An 18,840-nucleotide genomic window follows, 5' to 3' on the forward strand; every position below is an offset into this window, starting at 1 on the left:
AAGCAAAGAAGGAATTCTGCATAGTTAATTAGTTCCTATTTGTTACATTATTGCTGCAAGAATCACGATTCTTACCTCTATACCAGAAAACTCCAGATAAGCTGGCCAGCTGCAAGAATAGACCATCGGTCGTCCAGTTTCGTTCAAATATAAGCCGAACTCTGGGTAACCTGAAACAAATTATTTATTATTGCAGGGTTGTTCACATACTTGTTACTTAAAATTTACGGAATAAAAATTAAGTACCGTAGCAAAGAAAGGAGATTAAGATTTTAAGTATTGCCAATACAAAAAAAATTGAACATAAATTAAACATATAAATCAGAGAAGAAATAAACAGGCCTATTATAGACATAAACAGAATATAATTCACAAGAGAACGAAATAGAAAAAAATACCTGTAGTTATCTAAAAAAAGAAACCATTCTTCACATAGGTACTGGTACTCAACTTCTGGTACTACACAAGTTTCTTCAATTTGATTAGCTCAAGTAAACTACACAGCTAAAAAAAAAAAAAAAAAAAAAAAAAATTAGGGAAACATTTTGAAAATGTTATATTCCTTTATAAAGAGTAGGGACCTGAATTTTTAGCATCTATTTTCATCAAAATTAGCATTTATTTCATTTATAATGAAAATAATAGATATTCAAATTCTTTAGAAGGCAGCTTCCCTTCTCCTCCCTACATGCTGGATGAAAGAAACACAGATTAATATGAGACGAAAATTTTCGAATGTCAAAATGACTGGGTGTCATTGGTTTGTCTTTGCTTGAATTTCACTTACTATTTGAATTTATTAAAAAAATAAATTTTAAATATAATTTTTTTTTCTTGTAATATTGACTCTTATAACCAGGCTTCGAGACTTCGGACCCGATAGAGCAATTCATTGGGAAATACGCATAATTGCATACTGAGTATAGTGGTAAAGCATACAGTGGGTGGGGGTGCTGTAGAATGACAACAAATACGCAAAAGAAAACGCTCTGGATTTGAAGGTTCTGACGAATAATTTGGTTTTCATACAAACCTATTTTCAAACTGTAAATCTGTGCTTCATTGGCTGGTCATGATAATATCTTTGAAAAATATTGGAATTCAAGAGGTCAAATGATTTTATTGTCAAACGCCTGGCATTAGAAAACAACATTTTCAAACTGTGTCTGAAACTATTACACGGTTAGAAAAGTCAGAGCAAGAGATGCCAGAAGCCCTCAAATTAGTTGAGGAAATGACACAGAGAATTAATGAGACACCAAGTACACCGGTTATTGAACGTGTAAAATAGAGGTGGAAATCAATTTTATGTAAAAATAACGGATATGGATCACTGTGTAATGTAAACAGCAAATTGGTAGCCATAGAGTCACTCGAGAATAAAGGACTGCCTCTTAGAGACTGCAATTATGTTAGGTTTTTTTCGTTTGCTCCTATCACTTCATGCGATGTAGAGCGCAGCTTTTCACAGTACAAACTGTGTTTGGCAGATAAGCGAAAAATATTTACGTCTGAGACACTGAAAATGTATCTTGTAGTACATTGCAATTCGGTATTGTAACTGCACTTCCTAAAGACGACCAATAGAATAAATAGGATAAATGAAGAAATTAAAATTGCTACATGTTTATTTCCACCATTAAAACTGTGTATAATTAAACACATATAAAAGGCAGGAGAATAAATGCTTTTCACATTCTTTTGACATTGTCATTGTGTAATGCATATTTACCGGTACTTTCAGAATGTACATATGTGTGAGTTTCCCCATACTACCGTACTCTATTCTAAATAGCAACGTTGTTACCTCAACACATCTCTACCTTTCACTACCTGCAGCGAGTCAACAATCTATAGTACATGCACAGTAAACTTATTGTATCGGGTCCCAAGTCTTGAAGCCTGCTTATAACCAAGAGCTCAAATTCCATGACAGTGGAAGTGGGATGGTAGCAATGATGAAGGAAAGAAGACGATGATGATGATGATGATGATGATTAGTCACAAATATAAGAATGATACTGGATAAAACCAACTGGTAGCCAAAGTCTGACTGACCTATAGCCATTTCTTCAGGCTCTGCATAGCAACCATCCAGCTTGATGTAGTCTACTTCCCAGTCTGCAAGCGTTTGTGCATCAATCTGCAAGTGGCCCATCACACCAGGGTACCCAGCGCACGTGTAGTTGCCGAAGTCCTCGTAGATACCGAACTTGAGCCCCAGGGAGTGCACCTGCAAGCAACATGCATGCCAGTTACCAAGAGAATGTATCAGTACTTCTCTTTCGCAGTGTGTTTGGATATATTTCAGACTATTCAATGGTCCCTTTTTCTCTCAATATATTCTTTAAGTGCCAAAAATTTACAGCTACTATACAGGACATGTTTAGTTTCAAAATAGTTTTAAATGAAATGTTACAATCCAGAAAACAATAAATTACTGGAATGAAAATACATGCATGTTACTTGTGAATTATAAAGATTTCCTTCGCACTTTCTTCACGAAGAAAGCATTGTTGATGTCATCAAGTCGATCTGACGGAGCACATCACACTCGATGCACAGAAACATATTATTCAAACTTATTCATTGTTGAAACAAAACTGATTTCTTAAAGCCAGGCTGTGGTTTATTTTTAAGCATTGGTTTTGTTGGGGTATATATTATTACGAGTATTCTTACTTCGAGTATTTCTTACTTCGATAGGAAGTATAAAGTAAATTGAAAAATAAGTATAAAGTAAATTGAAAAATAAACTCAAACTCTCTGCGGAATAAACTTTTCATATCGACTTATACAGTGTACATGCCAGAAAATGATTGAATAGTATTGTTGACGATATTGGAAATGTAACTGAGAGTTGTGGTTACTATTCATAGTGATAAATAATAAACACACATCAAATTTGATTTTCAACAATACAATCTTGTTTATACAAGCTATTAAATTTAAACAGTTTCATAGTATAATAACATGATACCGGTATTACAATATAATTATGGAGCTGCACACTTTCCTTTTACTCTCGCCATGACCGTGACAATGCGACTTCCGACTTCCACAGGGTGTTAAAAAAAAAGGAAAAGAGAGAGAGAGAGAGAGAGAGAGAGAGAGAGAGAGAGAAAATGCTGCCCCCTGGAAACTGCAACCCTAGGCCTAAATCCAGCACTACCCACCTCTGATAAGAAGGAAGTGAAGAGTATGTATGTATAGGTTATATACTGTATATGTTCTTACCATTGTCTTCCATTTGTTTTTTTTTTTGTTATAAAATGTGTGATTTTGGATTTAATGACAGCCCTCTTCATAGCAATAGCTTATCGTAATATTAATAATACTTCGATCGATAGATAAAAACCAAAACTTTGCACTATAAAAGAAATTAATTAAATGAATACTAAACAAATAAATAAATGAATACTAAACAAATAAATTAATTAATACCACAGTCTAGTATATACAGTCACGAAGCTCAATACGTAGTAAATATGCATCCATAGATAGTTACTAACCACTAGGATCGCTAATATCGCCTCATTACAGATAATGCGAAATAGTACCGGCACAGTCTATTGTTTCTAGCATCCTCACAACGCAAGCTTCGTGACTGTATATACGAGACTGTGTGAATACATAGGACACAAAACAGCATGTTGAGTGTCCGACATTAACAATGTTGAAGCCGCTTCCTAATTCATTGTTGTGTCTAATATTTCAGGAGGGTAAAAACTATACTATTTAACCCTCTGAAATTTGTAGGGGGTAAATCTTACCTCCCCCTATTCCCAAATGCCACGCTTGGTAATATCACAAATAAAACTCTCTGATTCGCCTGATTTTTGTTTATGTGTGGAATATGTACCTAACCTATAGAATTTCTGTGCCATGCATTACAAGAGTGAACATTAGTTAATATACCGTACATATTGAAATGATCTCTTCTTTAAAGTAAATTTTGGTGTTGAATGCATAAATCAGAGATGCAGAACTGAGCCCCAGTTGTGGAAAATGTCACAAGCCGAATTACGTCATTCATCCTTTCTCTCAGCCCCACGGGTCATTCACATGATAAGGTACAGAGGGTTTATGCTTACTGTTTAGTGGTGAAATTCAAAACAATGTCATTCGGAAAGTACCAGTTTAAAGAGCAATGGAAAAATTAATACTTTTGTAATCAAAACAATCACAAAGCGTATATGAGTTCTGTGTTTAGTTTTACATATCTATGTCTGTGAGTAAACATTCTCAAAAATGAACTTTAATACGATTGCTCTGAATTGACAGATGTACCTACATGTGATTTCCTACCTCAGACAGTATAGCTTAATCTAACGAAACTGGTGAACAAAAAAAGAATGCAGAGATGTGGCGCATTGTAGTTAAAGCTAAGTTAATTACAGGAATTATTTTCCTTTATACTCATACGGGAATTTAGATTTGTTTCAGTTTTCATTATGAGATTAATAAGCCAGTAGTCAATTTCACTTAAACTAAAAGTTACATGCGGTACCATACTTTCATACTTTTAAAAATCTTATGAATGATTTAATTTTTATATACCGGTACTCATATTATACAGGCCTAAATAACGAAGAAAAGGATAAGGTATTTAATCTGATTATTTATAGTAATATGTTTTGAAAGGAAGTACTTAAGTATTTTTATTCACGACTAAATTTTCTCTAATCTGCTAAAACTACAATAAAAATATGTTTTGTTTAAACATTTTTAGTATTATCAGTTCACTTTCACCAATTGAATTTAAATGCGAAATTGTGCATTTAAGTATTTTCAAATCTTTTTTTCTAACATTTTAACGTATTGTATTCGTTTACATACCATTAAGTATGCAATACTGTACATTTAATCCGAATTTGTTGGTTAAGTTTAGTGTTATAATAAATTATTGTGGTCGGAAATACTTCCGTCATTTTGTTCGTGAGCATCAGTTTGTTATAATCGGCCACATGGTTGTGGATGGATCACCAAGACATTATTCAACACCTGTGGATTGTGGAAGAGGAACCAATGCTTTCCCCATGCTTTCACTCTTCTCTCTATCAGTTCTACATCCCTGATATAAATGGAAGTATGAGTAAAAATTCTGTACTCTTTAAACGTTTACAATTGTCAACAAAAAGTCACAACGTAGAGAGACTGCAACTCACATAGTCTGCCAGAGCCTTGATGCCACTTGGGAAGCGGTTTGGGTCCGGCTGCAGGCGACCCTCGCTGTCCCTCTCGGTTGACAGCCAGCAGTCGTCTATGATGACGTACTGGTAACCGACATCTTTGTATCCTTCTGACACCATCAGGTCAGCTGTGCGCTTGAACAGCTGCTCGCTGCATTACAAAAGAACATGTCACCACACAGCTAAGTTCAGACGTAGTATAGTCGATAGTAAGAAAGCATATGAAGAACTAAAAGAGCATATCGCTTGTAATTGAGAACCGTTTTAACAAAACTCAACAAACGCCATTTTTTTCTAATTGCGAGTTTTGACGGACTCTGGTCAATTGTAATGAGAGGAAAATGATGCAGTGCTCATAATATCACAAAACTTAACATTCTCCGTTGAAAAGGGTGCTTCAATTCAGAGAGTTTTCACAAAACTCAACATCTCCAGTTCTTAAATTTTCACAAAACTCAACATCTCCAGTTCTTAAATTTTCACAAAACTCAACATATCCTCTAACTCAACATTTCACACTTATATCATGTTTCACAAGCTACAATATTTTACAAAAAATATAATACATTTGCATTTTGACAACAGTGATACATTTCGAATCTCAAATATTATATAATATTTTGTTGTTTCCTGTGTTAATTCAGTAAAAATCTGGCGCTGTTGTAAGTGCATATATTCTGTGTGTAATGATGAAAAATGGATAAGAACCCTAAGTATTCAAAATCCATTCAAGCTACTGAAAGGGGCAGGAAGAATAGGAGCAGAGTACGTTAATCTAAGGGTAAGAAATATACAGTTGCGCCTAAAAGTAACGACATTCATCCAAACTAAACTGTAATCATTGAGAACAGGGAAAAAAGAAAACGTGCTGCAGGTTCTTTCTGCTTAAATGATCTAATTAATTTTCGAGACAATTTATGCAGAAATAGTACAAAAGTTGAATAGGACAATTTTTTGCTAAGATATGAAAGTTGATCTACCTAAATGGCGTAGAAGGACTTCAAAAAGCTAGAAAGATTTGTGTCTATTTCATATTTCGTAAGAAGTGAAAATGAAGAGGATTTCCCAGTAGGCTTATATGCTGCTACGTTTAGAAAAGTAACAAGTATGTTATTACGACATTGAAGGATTAATTACATAGGTAATTTAGGAAAAATGTTTACTCCCAGAAAAATCCAGAAATTTAACTCTTAGATAGTTTTCAGATTCTTGTGGGTCTCAGAATAAAAATTGCATAATGATTGCTATGCTTGTTAGTTATCTGGAAAGCTTTGAAGCTTTTAAAGAAATTAAACATTTATTTCATGTCCTTGGAAAGCTATAAAATTATGTCTCCGGACCATATGTTTCGAATGATAGAGAAAGAGCTGAGAAGACATGAATACATTACATTGCTATAAGAGTATTATGAAATTATGGCAATGTTTGAGGACGTAAAACTTTTGGGCAAAGACTGGCATAGGCTACTTACGATTTAAAATCGATGGCAAAAAATATTGTAAAAGCCAAATTACCATTTAAAATGTCAGAGATGAGAGCACTTGCGTACAAAACATATTTTTTAGCACCAATAGAAATTCGACTGTTTATATCGAGAAAGGCAAGTGCTTCTGTAATGTCTAAAGCACTTGACCTTCCACTGATGAACCATATCAGCAAAAGCAAAGCTAAGAATGTAAGAAAGTTAATGAGTTACTTCCATAATGATATTTCGGAAGAGGTCTAGGTATTTTATGCAGTGGCGTATACTGGTTAAAGGGTTTGGGCTACCACTGACCCTATTATTACACAAAATATATTTTAAAATCCCTATAATAAAATTCCTTACATATTTATGTGAATTCCAGACGTCTTGATTGGGACGAAAATACGTTGATGACTTCGTCCTTGAAATTACAGTTGGGCCACTTGCAAAGTTTCTGTAGAAATGACTTTTCAATGGATATTAGTGCCAAGCCGGATAAACGTTCTTGTGTATGAGTTGATCTACAGTAGGATTTTATTCTCTTCAACGCAGAAAATGTTCTTTCTGCCGATGCTGACGTAGCTGGTATTGTCACAATTAATGTTGCCAATTTAAGGACTTCAGGAATAACTTGGTTCAGCTGGTTTTCATATATGGCAGATAATATTTCATGGATAGGTTTGTTCGAAAAATCAAAGACTTCTGCTGAATATATTACACTTAATTCATTTTTCAAACGTACTTGATCAAAGTGACTGTTATAGGACTGAAATAATTTGTTTAGTGCCTCATTCGGGAAGTTTTCTCTATAAGCAGAAAATTTTTGAGAATCTAGAAGATGTGTGAACTGAAGCTTTCCATAATCAGAAAATCTGTCAGTAATTTCCATGTGCATACGATCTAGTATGCTGTAGTACAGCTGCCTGTATTTCAATTCATCATCTCCTTTTCTTCGCTTTAATGGTGGTTCCATTGTATTGGCTGAAGAATTTTCATTTTCCATATTACTCCATATGGACGAAAACCCACTACGTCTGAACTCGGATATAGTATTTTTTTTAACTTTGATACCTCTTGCAAGTAGTATGCTATGTCTTGACTTTTTGTCTGAAGAATATTGTAGAGCACATCTGTATGTGCGAACACTCTAGCATAGACTTCAAGAAGAAATATATTCTGAAACTGTGCGAAAAAATACAAATATCCTTGAGCCTGCACAATTACAGCATCATCTCAGTTTTCTTCAGAGTCATTACAAATGATATTTTTAAAGAAAGCAGTCCGTTTTTCTCTGTATTCGTTTACTGTATTTACAAGCCAAGATGTAAAATTCAATCTAGTTGTGCTACTTTTGGGAGTTTCTTGTTCATAAATTTCTTGAGTTTTCTGATCTTTTAGGAGATGATGAGAAAAATGCAGCTAAACCCGACAGTGTTTTGAAAAAAATGCGGCATTCTGGAATGGATGAAGTAGTTTGTTGCAAAACTAAATTGAGAACATGGCTGTAACAATGGACAAATAGTGCTTGAGGATACTTTTCTTGAACTTTTGTTTTTAAGCCATTAATATTTCCCGCCATAACTGAAGCACCATCGTATGTCTGTGCAATTAACTTATTGCCGACATTGTATTCTGCTGTAACACCTTCCACATGCTGAAACAAAGTAGCAGCAGTTTTGTCCGAACTGACATTTGTGAATCCTATAAACCGTTGTTGAACATTGGCAGTACTGTCGACGTATCTTAAAACAGTGGACAATTGACTCTGATTAGAGCAGTAACTTGTTTCATCAACAACAATGGCCACAAAAGGTTTATGTTCTTTATCATAACCCCACTTATAGCAAATATTAAGTCATTCTGAATTGCGGGAGAATTACCACGAAATACTGTTGAACTCTCAAGATGATTGGCCAGTAAATGGTCAAATTCACTTAAGGAACTTAAATATTCAATATAATTTCCTATATTGTCTGATTCCACACTCTCGTTATGACCCTGAAAAGCCAATTCTTGTTTTCCTAGAAAGCAGACTGCGTTAATAAGACGCAGTAAAATTTCCCGATTTTTTTTTTTCACAAGAGCATTGTGTTGGTTGATGTGTAGAGCTTTTTGCGTATCTAGCTGTAAATCAATTCTTGTCTTCCCAAAGTTTGCAAAGTTCATGCTACTACAAATATGAGCTTTTGATTTGTCGTATTCTAGGACTGCCGTTCGAAGGGAGTTCATATTAGAAAACCCCTCTTTTGATCACACATTAGTTTCGCGGCTAAATAACAAACATGGCCAGCAAAATAGTTTAGACAGTTTAGAAGTACCACACAACCAATTCCACTTACCATATGATGTTGAAGTGAAATGGCGTGTGTACTCACGCTGTTTTTCTTTTACGTCCATGGACAAATTTAACTCAGGAGTTGGTCTTTCCATTTTCACAATTTCAACTTTCTCGTTGTTATGTACGACGGTTAAAAGGCACTTTTAATAAACCTTCTATTACACAGTCATTTTCAACACAAACCTCTCCAGAAACTTGTTCTGCCATATTTTTCACAATATCACTTAATTGGGAAATTAAAAACTTAATAATTCACAATTAATATAACTCTTAGACACTCGAACAAATCACAGATTTAAAATAATGCACTGCAAGAACACAATCACATTCAATTGCTAGCGTACTAAGCGTATTGCTGCTTCGCGCCTGCGAAGAAACCGATCACGAGAGTGGCAACTCGCCCACCTACAGTGCACGATGGAAACAGAAGGGAGTGGGGGGGACGGGCAGTTGTGCGAAGGACAGCATGAGCGAAACGGTCACAGGCTACCTCATGTAGCAAGCGGTTTCTCCAGCGATGCCGCCTTGACAACTTGTTTCTTTTCGAGAGCAGAGAGCGCATGTAAATCTAACAATTACTTTAATTTTAATTACTATGGTAAAACTAATGATACAAATTTATTACATTATGTTATATTATAAACTTTTTCTTTTGTAATTTCCTTGGGCTACCGCCGGTAGCCCCGGTAGTCCGCAAAATATGCCCCTGATTTTATGACAAAGTTTTAAAGGGATGTTCCAGAAATTCTGACAATAGAATGGATTAATGATGAACCACTGCACTGAGATTATTCTGCACGATTTTGATTTTTAGTGATTTGGGTAATGTATTGCACAAAGAAAAATATTTAATTCATGAAAACATAGAGATCCTGTAAGTCAATAACAAATTTTGAAGGAAAAGAAAAAAAGGCTTGAAATTAGGTTTCAGTATGTACAATTAACTGGTTTTTAATTCAGTAGTACTTAAGCATTATTTTAAAGTACGTATTAATGATCTTGATGAGGATTTTACCAGCTGCGAATGAAAAATAATTAAACATTTTAAGGTATGTGCATTTAAAAAAGTGGATATGTTGAGTTTTGTAAACTTCTTAACTTTTGTCATATTTTTTTCCAAATAAGTAAGATATCAATCATAGTTGCACTTCATGTCAATTAATGCATCTCTGAAAGAGAAACAATGTCTATTTTTCAGAATTACAATATCAAAGATCTGAGAATAAACTAAAAAAAAAACGTTTCCTGTAAAATTTTTTAAGTGGTGGTTGTTGAGTTTTGTGAAAACGGTCCTCAATTGTAATAAGGAATACGATGATCTTAATTTAGTTTTTAAATTGTATAACTGGGAAAGAGAAAAAACAGAATGATAAAGAACTCCAGAAAGGTTTATTCTTGAGGTCACATCACCAACAATGACAATGAATTGTATAGCTGGGAAAGAGAAAATACAGAATAATAAAGAACTCCGGAAAGGTTTATTCTTGAGGTCTCATCACAATAACGACAATGCTCTTGAATAACGATGATGATATGATGAAGATGGCGATGAGTATGGTGATGGTAATGATACTGGTGGTAGTAATGGCAATAATGATCGATTATGGAATAGTGAATTCAGAGTTTGTAAAATACCATTAGCTATACAGGGTGGCAAGGGACTGATGCACCAAAATTTAAGTGGTGATTCTACATGTTAAATATAACAAAACTTTTATTAAACATTTTCTTCGATGAAGTGCCATTAAGCAGGAAAAAAAATAGTCTTTGCCCAATATTTGCAGCACTCTATTGCGGTAATGGCCCAAGAAAAATGGCTGATTGCTATACAAGCAGATAGGTAAAAATAATCTGAACAGTTAATGCCTTGAATCTTGTTTTGCACATCAAACCGTTTAGTCATGAATTTAAATTGAATAATAGCGTAAATCGTTAAAATAAATCTTGCAACGCAGCACACTGTTGCGCATCACTGACTGAGTACAGCAGAGGAGGAGGGGAAGTTAAGGAGTGTAGGCCGTGCTTTGTAGAGTTATTGCAGTAGCTGTAATGTTGCCAAATGCTTCATAGAAACAGCGCTAATGTCATGTCCCATGTTTAGAATAAACAGGTATAGTGGTGATAATCATTGTAATATTGATGGTGATGATGATGATTGTAATTATGAAGTGATGATAGTTGTAATTATGAAGTGGTGATGATGATGATGATGATAGAAGATGATGATTGTGGTAATAATGACTGAAAATAGTAATACAGTGAAACCTCTCCTTACGGACACACCCAAGATGCGGACACTCCTCAAATACGGACAGATTTTTATGTCCCAACTGAAATAATATAGAAATAATGATAAATTTAACTCTCGTTTACAGACACTCTCAGATACGCACACGGGACAGTTGTTTCACAGTCCTAAAGCTTGCTTTACCTCCTGACTGGGGACAGAACTAGGTTTTCAAGACCTAATGTGTTACAAAAATGTAAAATTTAGTTTTGAGAACTGTACAGAAATTCCTTAACATGAAAGAAGACAATAAGGGTGGTAGCCTATACCACTAGCCCAGCTGGCTAACCCTTGTTAGCTGGAAGTGGGTGGATAAACAAAGTCATAAAATTTAACCTGTCTGATGGGTCCAAGATTTCAGCGATCGTGAAATTGTATTCGACACATGATAGGGTTAATTGATTAACTAGCAGACTTACTCGTGTCAATGATGTAAGTTTGTGCGGCTTACAGCTGTTTCGGTGCTTCATCACACCATCCCCAGAGCACCGAAACAGCTATAAGCCGCACAAACTTACATAATTAACACGAGTAAGTCCGCTAGTTAATCAATTACTTATATTTAAGTGTTAAAAGTAGTGTACGCAAGATTCAAAATGGATGATAGGGTTAGTATAATTATTCTCTTCACTTCAATCAGTTGTTCTGTTTCGAGAGACATGGCATGTTAAGGTTAAGTTGAAAACTGTAAATTACAGTACTGGTACTGCATAACTGTAGACCTAGAATGAAATTGCATGGCACAGTACTGTAGTTTCTTTTTTCGGTCTTATCTACTGTAGTTCAAAGTTGCAAAGAATTTACTGTAGTAAACTGTATTTAGAATTAAACTACAGTAATACATTTCATTTAAAGCGTGAAGGGATACGTAATGCATATTATAAATTTACTGTTAGATTGGGGAAACTCCCTCCCAATAAAGGACACCTCCCAGATGCGGACAGATTGTTACGTCCCTTCAATGTCCGTACATGAGAGATTTACAATTATGATTGAACACGGTGGTTGTGGTGATGAGGATGATGAAAGTCATATTGTTGTAAATCATCATTCACACACACAGTGATGCCTGAACTGACCTGATGCATTCATCTGGAAACTGGTCGCAGTCTGTAATGCAGCGGAACCTCTCCCACGCCAGCCATCCTAGGGGAGGGGTAAGGGCCAGTCCATTGTCCAAGGCTGATGCAGTAGCCACAATAGTTGCAGCAAAGATCCAAACCACCAACATTTTTCAGATTCTGTGAAACGACATTTAATCAGTATATGATTTACTGTGGCCTAACAGATAATTCGGTGTGCCCTTTGCACTCCCATTTCTTTATTTTTCTAAATTATGCATCTTATTCAGCCCACTTCAAGAGTAAAAGGAAGACTAGAATTAAAAATTTTCTTAATGAACAGTAAGTAATGTCATTAATTTCAAGGATTATTCTTTGAGATATTTGAAACAAAAAAGTTTTTGCTCGTTTTTGCTTCCTTTTCAATATAAAAAAATATTTTATATTAAACATTTTATAGAGTGTAATCTTCATCTTACGATGTTTGGGTTATTTATATACGTCCGTTAGTCGCAGGTTCGATTCCCGCTCGAGGTTGTGAAATTTTTCTTTCATACCACGGCATGATTGTGACTATAATAGTATTTAATTCATTTTATAGAGTGTTTTCGAAAAAATATTGATTTTATTCAAAATAATTTAAATAATTTAAGAGAACAGTGTTACAAATTATAGAAATAATTTTAGTTTTGTCCTTTAAATGTGCAGAAATTTGATCCGAACAAATGTAACTTTTTAAAATCCTTTTTTGAACGAAAATTTACATTTATTTGGATGAAATTTCTGCACATTTGAAGGACAAAACTAAAATTCTTTCAATCATTTACTATCATAATACCCTGCTCTCTTGAATTGACTGAGCATATTAGGAACTAAATCAATGACTCTCCCAAAATACGCTATGAAATGTTTCACATAAAACAATTTTTATCTGGAAAAGGAAGAAAAAGCGAGTAAAATTGTATTAAACTTTTTTGTTTGAAATACCTCAAAGAATAACTGCCTGAAATTAATGATATTGCTTACGGTCCTCTCTGTATAATTATTTGCAAAAGAATAAAACTATTTAAATAATCACATTCAGCTTGAAATTTTCCATGATTTTATGAATTACCATAATAATGACTTTTTTTTTTTTTTTGGCATTTCAAAACTTAAAAGTTAATTTTTAACCTTCCTGACCGTACATAATGGACAGACAGCATGACAAAAACCACATTTTCGATATCATGAATGCTAAACAGATGCATGTCAGTAAAATACTGAAACAGGTGTTTAGCTTCATTACAGTACTATAGCTCGAACTACTAAAATTACCATATTATTACAGGTACTAATATGGATTATACAGCTGATAGCAATCTCTCCGTTTCAATGTCGCCCATATACTGCATCCTGCAATTTTAAGTTCCTATCCTCCTCGGCTACAAGTCTTCAGTCCAAGATTTTCGTGGTTTGCTTCTTTCACGTGAAACTGGTGGTGCCTATTCATAAACATTTCTTGGTCAGTTGTCATTACTCAGCCTTCTTTTCTCAGTCCTATTCACAACTCTGTCCTCAGCTTGCTTTATTCTCCTCATATCTTCATTATAAAAATTCTATGTACCGATAATCAGGAGTCCCTTGCACTTCTTCACAGTATATTTTTTATTAATAAATTTCCTTGTATGCAATCATGAAGACTTTGTAAGTAATTCAACAGTTCATAGCATAAATACACGTCAAAAAAGTGCCTTTCATACTCCATCAGCAAGTTTATCATGCTATCAAAAAGGAGTGCGTTATATGACAGTAACAATTTTTAATAACCTCCCTATTGATATAAAATATCAAACTCAAAACATTAGACCTTACAAACAGATTTGAATACTCAGTCACTCAACCATCTGAAGTGAACGAAGAGAAAAAGAAAATCTACGAGCCTACCATTCCGTTCTTATCAGTCAAGTACAATATTAAAACAATCACAGTTACTGGTCTCTCCTTTGGAGTGAGAGCCACGATTTCGAAAACCTTTGTAAAGAGGAGGAAAAAATACAAGCTGAAGAGAGAACTTCAAGATGTCATCTCACCACCATAATCAAATTTTCCGTAGCGATATTTCACCAGTATCTTTATGGAGTACACTCAATTTAAATTGTACTAGGTCTCTTTTTTTGTTATGTCTTAATTTCTTTTGTTTGAAATCTGTTTATATATAATTTTACATTTTTAATTTTATTGTGAGCTCTTCTGTGTCGCAAGGCAAACCCAAAATGTTGGGTCAGATTAATAAATATATATAGGGACAAATTAAAGAAGTACTAATTTCTCACGCCTTCTATTTTGCGGGTGAATTTATGACATTCAATAGTGCTGCATGAATATTTCTGTCTTGTATTAAGTACTGTATCGATAATAACCCCTTATATTGTACTAGTATATTGTAAAACTCTTCTGAATATATTTCAACTAGACTGTGACTATAATTAAGACTGTAGTATTAAGATTTTTTGACATGTTTCATATTCTTAGCTGTGAAGTGATGAAAGAATACCATGGAATGTAAATAAATACAATACAATTACAATACAGATAATCCATTTTCACGGCCATCAGCATTTTTCTTCATTCTCTCTTCTCACTACCCACATTTCACTATCATATAAAATGACTGACACCTCCATTAAACGGCCTATGTATGTCTTTATTCTTTTTCATAAGTGAGAATTCCACCACAATGAATTTAGCCATCGTACTGCTTCTTACTTTGGTCATTCTGTATTTGATTTCGTCATCCACAATATCCTATTTCGAGACTATTATTCCAGATAATTGAATATGGCGCCAGTATCTATTTTCTTTAATATGTACCTATAGTATTGGTATCATCAATACTGGTAATCATCAGCAAAATGTGTTGTAATCATCGGGATTGTCTTTATCTGTTGATGAATATTCGGTTTGATTAAAATGGATCGATAGATCCCACTTATTGAACTGTATTATGTCTTATAAAAGCCTATTCATCTTGTGCAATGACAAATTGATTATCTGTAAAACTTAATGAGTGTAAAAATTCACTGTCAATCTGGATTCCCACTTCTGAGTATCTTTTCCACCATTCTTCAAGGACACTTTCTACATAGATGTTAAAAAATAATGGTGATCATAAGCATTCCTGCCTCAATACTAGAAAGTAAAAATAAGTAAGAGAATGAGTGTGTAGCCATATTCATTCATAATTTTGTGCCCAAGAGCAGGTCTTTTACTGAAAAACCCAGCATTCTCCAATCTTCCCTCTTTTCCGTCTTTCTCTTCGTCTTCACATACAATCCATATACCGGTATCTTAATGTTATCTATCACCTAATATCTTCTTCTGCATCGAACTTTCCTCCGTTCACCATTCCTTCCAGTGCATCCTTCAATAGGTACTTTCTTCTCAGCCAGTGACCCAGCCAATTACTTTTCCTCTTTTTGATCAGTTTTAGCAAAATCTTTTCTTCACCCACTCTTACTAACCACAGCCACTATACGTGAAGAAGTGAAACTTCTTGAACTGTAAATGTTTAGTAATATTTTAAGTGTTCGTGCAATGAGAGACAATAAATTAGGGTTAAATTTAACACTATTGTACTCAATAATCTTCAGAATTTAAAATTGAAGCATTTGGTTTATAATAACAGTAGCAAAAATAAAATACTGGAAGTAAAAGATAATTTACCAATGCCTTGTGAAGTTTCAACATTTCGTAGGGTTTTCATTTCAATGCAATACAGAGCTTAGAAAACAGACTACTAGGGAGGATCGGTAAGTAACGCACAACAATTTCTTTACGGTATACTATTTTGGTTAGGATGTTAAAATTTGGCAGATAGTTTGAATCTTGCGCTACAGACAGCAATGGGTCGATTAGGTGTCACCCTGGCGGAACGAGCGGTAACTACTGAGTAAAGATGTTAGCATCACTACTTGTGAAGAGCAGCGAGGTGTAGTCCGTTTTTTCTGAGCAAAACAAAAAAGTCCGAGTGAAATCCACAGGGAAATGTTGGAGGTGTATGGTGCTGATTGTAGAGAGCCGAGTAAATCTTACTGACGAAGCACATTCCGGCCGACCAGTGATCACTGCAACACCACCTAATGTCAGAGGCATTGAGGCTGCAGTCACCCACCCTACAGCCCAGACCAGTCACCCACCCTACAGCCCAGACCTCGCACTGTCTGAGTTTCACCTCTTCGAACCAATGAAAAAATTCCTAGGAGGCCAATGCTTTGGTTTGAAGAAGTGAAATCAGTCGTGCGCAGATGGTTATATGCCCAGAAAACGGAGTTTTATGAACGAGGTGTACTGACTCTGTTGTAACGAAGGGGAAAATGTGTCGAGAGACTTGGTTCCTGTGTTGAAAAATAGGTAAAACATGTAGCTTTTTTCTGCATTATTTCGTTTTGCTTACCTATTAAATACGTTGCTACAGACAGTTGTTGTGCATTACTTTTCGATCCTCTCTCGTACATTGTATATGGTATTATGTTTAAATCAGTTTTCTTGTTGTAATACAAATTGATAATAAAGAAGCAAGGTATTTATTCAAAGGTATGGCCCGAATAGAACCTCTATCATAGAATTTTGTTCCAGACTGAATGAATACATTTCACAGGCTCGTACCCTGCCTAAAGAAGTTTCACTTAAAAAAATTAAAGAAAACTTGTATCTGATCTAAAATATATTTTTGTAATTTAAAATTGCAAGCCTCACCCAGAGCTCAGATGTTCTTCAAACTGTCAGGTGATATCCTGTGTAATTTCTATAAAATAATAAAAAAAAAAGAAATACTGTACCAATCTATATCAAAGACACACTCATTTCTAAAACTCCAGTTGTGAACGAAATTCCTCCATGGAAATGGGTGATTCCAGAACATAGCATAGAAATTCCAGAAAATCATTCCAAAAATGATCCTCCGTACATTCTTAAGTTAGATGCCATGGAACTACTCTGCAGCACATATAGGATCACCTTAAAATTTATACAGATGGATCTCTAAATTCTAATAATGGGACATCGGGAGCAGGGTATTATATTTCAAAATATCAAGAAAGTTATTTCATACCATGTTCATCCTCCTCCAGTCTTGACACTGAATTGCTAGCTATTGATGCTGCTCTTCAGTGTGTTACTCAAATTTCTGAGAAATCTATTTGCATACTTACTGACTCCAAGGGGGCTATATTTAATATAATTAAATATGTACCAAACCTATATGCACATAGAATTATTCCAATTCAGAAACAACTACGTAAACTAAAAGAACTCTAAAGGGAAATAACATTTCAATGGATACCTAGTCATTGTGGTATACCTGGAAACGAGAAAGTCGATAATATTGCAAAACAGGCAACATATTTGCAACCAACATCTCTTCAAGTGATATCTCTATCCAATGCTTTTGCTTCAGTAAAGTCTCATTTTATAAACCTATGGATCAACAATTGGCTCTCTTCTGACAAAGGAAAAATTTTACAGTCTGTACAAAAGAAACCAAATGACCTGGAATGTACAAAAACTTGCCCAGACATGTTCAAACATTTTTAACAAGAGCCAGAACAGGTCACATTGTCACTCAATTGTACCTACACCGATTTCACATTTCTGATAATCCTACTTGTCTGTGGTGTAATAATCATGATGAAGATCTGGAACACATTCTTCTATACTGTCCATCCATAAACCACAAAAGAAGTAAACTAAAATCATCAGTACCAGTTGCAGAAGACACAGCCCTGCAGTATATATTGACTACACCCCAACCCTGGCTACTAGCAACAGGCATCTATAATGAACACCGATCAAAATACCCCTCATTTCTCGTGAAAAACAACAACTGAATATACTACAGTGGACTATAGTGGACTTTATGTTGTCGGCAAACAGCTGGATACATTAAGAAGATTGATTGATTGATTGATTAAATTATATATTTCCAGTATACAAATTATAAAGGTGTTATGTACAACATGGAGGCTTACTTCGGTGTATAAAGGATGCGAGTGGTTTGATTCTTGCTGTAACAGTTTTTACCATTCACATATTAGCACTGCAATGGATATGCAGCTTATTAATCTACTTACCAAAGGAAACAACAGAGGGATATTCACAGAATACAATGATAACTGTAGCTGTTTGTGTGTGACATGACTATTTATACATGACTTTCAAATAGTTTAATTGTTTTTGATAATATGAACACAGTTTGACCCACTTAAAAGAGGTGATATGTTATCACTACACACAATATTTCCATTCAGGTCTCGCACTTGTTTCATACTTGAAAAAAATTCTCATCAGAACAAGTTTATATCATATCATCGTCTGACCCCCTTTTCTGGTAAACACTTTCCACTTTATCTGAGGCACAATCAGCAAGTACTTACATATTTTTTAGTCCAAAGTATAGCATTGTGCAAGATGATCCAACACACTGTGAATAAGCCATTTCTGGCAGTTTCTGCACACAT

General features: G+C 34.7%; 1 protein-coding gene across 1 annotated transcript in view; it reads right to left on the reverse strand.

Annotated features, from left to right (window-relative positions):
• The window catches only part of LOC138698397 (alpha-N-acetylgalactosaminidase-like), a 33,160-nt gene extending 14,553 nt beyond the window's left edge, over positions 1-18,607 (reverse strand). The window contains exons 1-5 of the mRNA XM_069824271.1: positions 18,454-18,607; positions 12,362-12,523; positions 5,169-5,343; positions 2,059-2,233; positions 76-170 (exon numbers count right to left, since the gene is read on the reverse strand). Coding sequence (XP_069680372.1) covers positions 76-170; positions 2,059-2,233; positions 5,169-5,343; positions 12,362-12,513 — 597 coding nt within the window. The 5' untranslated portion in view covers positions 12,514-12,523; positions 18,454-18,607. The remainder of the gene's footprint in view (positions 1-75; positions 171-2,058; positions 2,234-5,168; positions 5,344-12,361; positions 12,524-18,453) is intronic.
• Between the last annotated feature and the right edge of the window lie 233 nt (positions 18,608-18,840).

Source organism: Periplaneta americana, chromosome 4, assembly GCF_040183065.1.
Source record: "Periplaneta americana isolate PAMFEO1 chromosome 4, P.americana_PAMFEO1_priV1, whole genome shotgun sequence".
NCBI lineage: Eukaryota > Metazoa > Arthropoda > Insecta > Blattodea > Blattidae > Periplaneta > Periplaneta americana.